The sequence below is a fragment of the Fibroporia radiculosa genome (assembly GCF_000313525.1).
Source record: "Fibroporia radiculosa TFFH 294 genomic supercontigs, scaffold2830, whole genome shotgun sequence".
NCBI lineage: Eukaryota > Fungi > Basidiomycota > Agaricomycetes > Polyporales > Fibroporiaceae > Fibroporia > Fibroporia radiculosa.
Window position 1 is genome coordinate 1 of NW_012133661.1, and position 6,052 is coordinate 6,052.

The 6,052-nt window shown below is 50.4% G+C and overlaps 3 protein-coding genes across 3 annotated transcripts; 1 reads left to right on the forward strand and 2 right to left on the reverse strand.

Annotated features, from left to right (window-relative positions):
- Positions 1-328: 328 nt before the first annotated feature.
- FIBRA_08771 (uncharacterized protein) lies at positions 329-862 on the forward strand (the record flags this gene model as incomplete). The annotated part of the gene is made up of 1 exon (XM_012330394.1): positions 329-862. The coding sequence occupies one exon, from the start codon at positions 329-331 to the stop codon at positions 860-862; it is 534 nt and encodes a 177-aa protein (XP_012185784.1).
- Positions 863-1,502: 640 nt separating this feature from the next.
- Positions 1,503-3,577, reverse strand: FIBRA_08772 (uncharacterized protein; the record flags this gene model as incomplete). Its single annotated transcript, XM_012330395.1, has 11 exons — positions 1,503-1,646; positions 1,702-1,814; positions 1,873-2,062; positions 2,116-2,267; positions 2,322-2,708; positions 2,760-2,787; positions 2,850-2,900; positions 2,954-3,057; positions 3,120-3,320; positions 3,373-3,386; positions 3,450-3,577. The coding sequence occupies 11 exons, from the start codon at positions 3,575-3,577 to the stop codon at positions 1,503-1,505; spliced, it is 1,512 nt and encodes a 503-aa protein (XP_012185785.1).
- A 1,467-nt stretch (positions 3,578-5,044) lies between these two features.
- Positions 5,045-5,926, reverse strand: FIBRA_08773 (uncharacterized protein; the record flags this gene model as incomplete). Its single annotated transcript, XM_012330396.1, has 4 exons — positions 5,045-5,310; positions 5,367-5,736; positions 5,789-5,852; positions 5,913-5,926. 4 exons carry the CDS (start codon positions 5,924-5,926, stop codon positions 5,045-5,047), a joined length of 714 nt encoding a protein of 237 aa, XP_012185786.1.
- Positions 5,927-6,052: the final 126 nt, after the last annotated feature.

A 6,052-nucleotide genomic window follows, 5' to 3' on the forward strand; every position in this document is an offset into this window, starting at 1 on the left:
GTAGGGTTTAGGTTAGGGTTTGGGTCTAGGGTCGAGTCACTGCGGGTCATTGCGTGACAAGTGGGCGAAATATTATTCGTCTTACCAGTACCGAGGATGGAATATGTGGATCCTCAAGAACCACAGCCCCCTCTCACATATGTCTGCTAGGGCATACCCATTGCACTACCTGGGTAAAAACAACCTGGGTATGGCACATGCTGCTAGGGTTTTGAGCAATCACTTCCCCTGTGGTGCATACAGGGAGGAATATCATATCCCTGGACCCCATAACTGCCCATGTTGAGGAACCCTGGACAATCGGGATCACACCCTGTTCGACTGTCCCATGTGGATCAGGCCGAAACAGGGCATTGTGCAAAATTATGCACCAGACAACTTGCGTCAAGCACAAGTGTGTCATCAACGAGGATGGACAGAGGATGACATTCTCATCTTCCTGCACCTCAACCCTATGGTGGCAACTTTCGAGTGGGCAGAAATTCTCGCTCAGGCAGCCACCGACAGAGAGGAAGGAGATCATTACTCAATCGCGAATGCTCTCCTCTATAGCCACACCATAATGCAGAAATCCACGTTCTCGGCCCTTTGCGAGAAGATCGATATGGACCCCTCTGACGTTCACCCTGATACCAAGGACTATGAATTCTTTGTGAAGGAGTACAATGCTGATGTTACAGCAACTCGGTTAATCGAGGCATGGAAAAACCAGACCCCGGTGTATCCCCCGCCCGTGTTTATTGCGGACACACAGCTAGCTGACTATCTCGTTATCGAGCATGCCGGCCCAACTGACATAGGATCATTCCGCACTGAATCACCCCTCAGTTCGCCCGCGAGCGAGGGGGACGTTTCGGGGTGATTACCGCCCCGCATTAACATTTTATTTACACTCTGCATGTACCCTACGGTATGGAGTATAAAACCTGGAATAAAAAATAAAATAAAAAAGATCTGAAGTGGCGGGGTGGGAGTGTATCCCCCGCTGGATCGCTTCCTGGTCTGATTACGGACCAGGAAGACGAATCGGGATGATTACCGTCCCGCCGGCTGATTTATGTTTACACTCTGCATGTACCTTACGGTATAGAGTAAAAACCAGGAATTAAAAAAATTAAAAAAAGATCTGAAGTGGCGCTTGCGGATGTGATCGATATTTTTGAAGTACTCTGAATATGGTTCGTGTTGCTATAGTCTCCAAATATCGTGCTCGAGTTACAGTCAAGGTGCGCATTGTTCATCGATGTTTCTGTTTTAATACCCTTCAGGCGACATTGTTGCCTGGTACGTAGTTCGTCTTATCCAAGTCAATAATTCTCTACCGCACCATCGTAGACTCCCTTGACCAGTCGTGTTCCCATACAGCATGAGATTGGGGTAACGTCATGAGGAAGGTGCAACGATCATCTTATGACGATGTTTTTAGGTCGCCGTAATCATGATACAACGAGTATATATCAAGCCGAGCACATCAAGGTCCGTCGTGATATCCAAAACTACATTTACATTTGCAGCCCGATATTCATGTGAACCGACTTAACCTCAGTATAACTACTGAGTGCGTCCTCGCCACTGTCATGTCCCCATCCAGACTGTTTGTAGCCGGTCCAGGGCAGGGATGGCTCGACCCAGTTGTAGCAATTTACCTGAAAGGTCGACATAACAAGACTGACGAAACAAGCTGAGACGTGGACGACTCACGAATACCGTTCCTGCCTCAATAGCATTGGATACCCTGATTGCGCGATTCACGTTCAGAGTGAATATGGCAGACGCCAGTCCAAATGATGTATCGTTTGCCAATTTAATCGCCTCTGAGCAGAATAGAAGAGTCAGTGACCCAGGTAAGGCAGAGCAGATTGCGCGACTTACCTTCCTCCGTCCGGAATTTGACCACCACACCAACGGGACCAAAGATCTCCTCGCGTACAATCCTCATGTCTGGCCGCGTGTTCGTGAATACAGTAGGCTCAATGAAGAAGCCTTCCTTTCCATGCTGGCGTCCACCCGTGAGAATGGTAGCACCTTCTTGTTTTCCGATATCGATATATCCCAAGACGCGCTATCATATCAATCAGTACCGTTCCCGAGCGAAAGATCGAAGAATGCGCCTACGTCGAATTGAATTTTCGAAATCTGGGGCCCTTGTGCGGTCTCAGGCAAGTGAGGATTACCAAGCTTGCGCGCCTTTGCAGCTGCTACGAAGGCTTCAACGAATTTATCATAAATACCTTCTTGCACGAATATTCGGGAACCTGCAGAGCATGCTACAAACAGACTATGTTCAACAGATGCAATCACGCTAGGGAGACTGGACGTACTCTGTCCCGAATTACCAAAGATACCCAATTCCGTCCACTTCAAAGCCTGGTCCAAATCGGCGTCATCGAAAATAACGTTAGGGCTCTTTCCGCCGAGTTCTAGCGACACCTTCTTGAGGTTGCTATCTGCCGCCGATCTGGCGACTTCCTTTCCGACTGCAACGCTACCAATAAAGGATACTTTCCGAACGTCCAGGTGACTGCTCAGAGCTCGCCCAACGGTGGTTCCGTAGCCAACTACAATGTTGACGACACCAGGGGGGAAGCCCGCCGATTTGATGAGATCGCACATGCGGAGTGCCGTGAGAGGCGTGATCTCCGAAGGCTTCAGGACGATCGAACATCCGCAAGCGAGTGCGGGCGCAATTTTCAGGGTCATGAACGCAACTGCATTACAGGTGAACTCGTGCGAGTGTGGATGTCACATGTCCGACTTACGTGGAGCGTTCCATGGGATTATTTGCGCCTAAATGATCAGATGAGCTCAGAACTGAATACAGAGCTGTCAGCGGTGACTCCCGCACTTACCACGACACCTATGGGCTGCCGGAGCGTGTATGCAAATTTGGCTGGATTCGTCTAAAGAGCTATTCGTTAGAAGACCTCCACTTGCACGACGCGAAGTCACGTACCTCAATAGTCTTCCCAGCGACTTTACCCGCCCATCCCGCAAAATAACGAAGATCACCGACGATACGCGGAATCAAGACAGTCCTCAGGAACGCAAGGGGTATGCCTTCAGATCGCCCACAATCAGGATTCACGATCAAGCAAAGTTGAGATAGAGAACATCGCTACCAGTATTGGCGCATTCAAGAGCAGTCAACTCGTCCAGGTTCTGCTCGACCAATTCGGCCAGTTTATTAAGGAGGTCCCCTCGCTGTGCCCCGGGAACGTTGAGTCCCCATGCGGACTTGAAGGCGGCCTGTGCAGCAGCAACGGCGATATCGACATCTTCTGACGTTCCGATCGACACTTGTGTTAGTATCTTGGCGTTCGCTGAGTAGAACAATAGTCAGCCAGTCATACAAAACACTGAAGAGCGCAATACCTGGATTGACGATACTGACATGAGCGACGTCAACCTCGTCAGTATTTCAGAACGTTGTATCAGCTAGATTCACAAACTCGATTGTTCCACCTTGCACGGGCTGGACCCATTCGTTATTGATGAACAAGCCAGTATGAACGCGCGCAGTACCCTTATAGAAGGGCGTGTCGAAGTCATGGCTAAAGATTGCTTGAGCGGGAGCCATCGTCAGTGTGTCTGTATCCCCAGGGTAGCCACAACAGCGAAGAATATATACGAAACAACCACTCCGCGCATTCTGGCAGAGTCAGCACGATTATGTACAGCGGACATATGCCTGCGAACGGACATTCCTAGCGAGTGCACGATATTCGCTGCTGATATTCATGGGCTGCACGAATTCCGGCTGGCCGTGGTAGACGATCAGCTGGTCCATGCCCAGAAGGAGCCGGGCTCTGTGGGAGCCCATCCATGATGGTCGGGTGGAACCAAAATTCTACCATTTACGGCAGCGTTCTAGTTTCTCATGGCATAGATCGACGCAGTGTGCTTCCCTGGTCCAAAATCTTTCGGTACCATAAATCTTGAGAAGTAACAGATTACCTTCGTGTTACGTTATGATTTCGTGATCTTGCTATCTGCGTAGAACATAGCGTCAAACTTCAATGGTCAGCACTGAACGTTGCACGTTGAATATTTGAATGCTCTCGACGGTTGCCAAAGCAGGACAATGGTGACCGTTCTGCAGAATGTCCAGGACCGCATTCGGTAGTCAACGGACCTACACACAACAACATGAACACGTGACGCACAAGTTGCATAAATTTCCTCGCTGGTCCGTATTTTTTCCTCACTCATTTCCCGGACTCGCACTATTGTCCCCCTGCAACATATCTTCTCTTCTTGCAGGAGTCTACCGCTTGTCCCAGAGCGACGTCTCATACCCTTCAGCTGGAGCGCACGTTATCCGCAGTGTTGTCGATATCGGCCATGGCGTGCTTTTCCTTACCAGAAGTGTTACATCTTTGGTGTTCCCCATCGCTTAGTTCTTCAAATACCCGTGCAGACATGCTTTGGAGTCCTTAAAGTAAATGTTGTATATCGTTGTCTATGATGTGATGGCTATAATATACGAAGTCGTTGCTATTTGGACAAGGATCTATAGCTGCATCTTTTCGGTGTTTCGCTGCGTGTCCGGCCTGCTTGTAACGATTAATCAATTACATACACATCGGGAGTCCGGTGTGGTTTTGGCTACGCTATCTCACTACATTCCATTTCTACGATTCAAGAGTGAGCTTGCAGATGAGCTACTTACAACCATGTGTAGTGAAATCAGACTGTCATGTGCATGTTCAAGAAAATCTAGTCAATACAATATGATTGAGGAACCCGAGTATCAGAACAGTGCGAGATGCAACGAACAAGCTATGACAGAACATGGACTGGAGTAAACTATTGTAAGTAAAAGACGGCGCAAACGGGCCCACCAATGGAACTTGTCCAGAACGCCCTCCTAAAAATGCTCTCTATACCTCGCCCTTCTAGGACACGCACTTCGCCCCTTCTCGGAAGGCGACATTACGAGCAGCTCTAATGTTGATCTCTGGCAGCATCCGCTACCTGGTATGGACGATTCTCTGCCGCATGCGCAGCAAGGTACGCGCAAAAAGAGGCAGTATCAATCGACGACCTACGCCGTCTCGGGCCCCTTCACTTTCTTTGCGTTCACCTTCCCTGGTACAAACAGCCACCAGATGGAGATGATGACCCGGATGCCTGTGCCGATACCTAGCGTACCAGCAGACCCGATCTGGTCGATGAGGGCGCGTCCGGCGAAGCCACCAACGAAGAGGCACAATATACCGATGACTTTGTGGTCCCGAGAGATGATGTAGCGGTTGAGCCTGAAGAGGTTCGGGTCCGCCATCAACTCGCACCATACGGTTGTCATTACGACTGCAGCGACAGCAATCAGTCATTTTCCTGATGATTCAAACACCGCAACAACGCACCTGTCGTCGAAAATTGCGTGTTCACCCGCTTTCCCATGATGCCCTGGAGCCCGACACTGGCGCTCATGAATCCGATCGCAACGAATGTCAGTGCGCTCGTCCATGCTGGGTTGAATCGGTCGCTCGCTACGCTCGGTTCCCCGCTCTTCCACACGGCGATGGCTGCCGCCATCGTAAAGAGCGCCTGGATCATGGAACCAAGGAACAGCCAAGCTCGGGACATGGGCCCCATCTTGTCGCCGAGACGCCCGATGAATGCGCCGCCGTTGAAGGTCATGAGCGATGTGAGAGCCTGTTTATCAGAGATTTGGAAGGTGAGATCGTGGTGGCCCTTTGGCCCGGCGAAGAGTCTGGCAACAGCTAGAGAAAGCTAATCCGAGTGGTGAGCATGATCGAATACAGCGGGCCGGTAGAGATCCCACCTGCGTCGTGTTCCCCGTCTGGAAACCTGCCCATATGTAAACCGCAGTGAACATGACCGCGTCACTGATGCGTGTCCCTTAAAGTCAGACAAAACAGCATGAGAGCACAGACGTATGTACGCACGTAAAGCCGGTCATGAAACACCACGCAGCGAGCGGGATGCTCGCTTTGACAGGATTCACATCGCCGAAAATATGGTCCCTGGAGAATACGGTAGCTGGAGACAGCCACAGCCTAGCTGTCTCGATGGCGGGGGGGTGGGG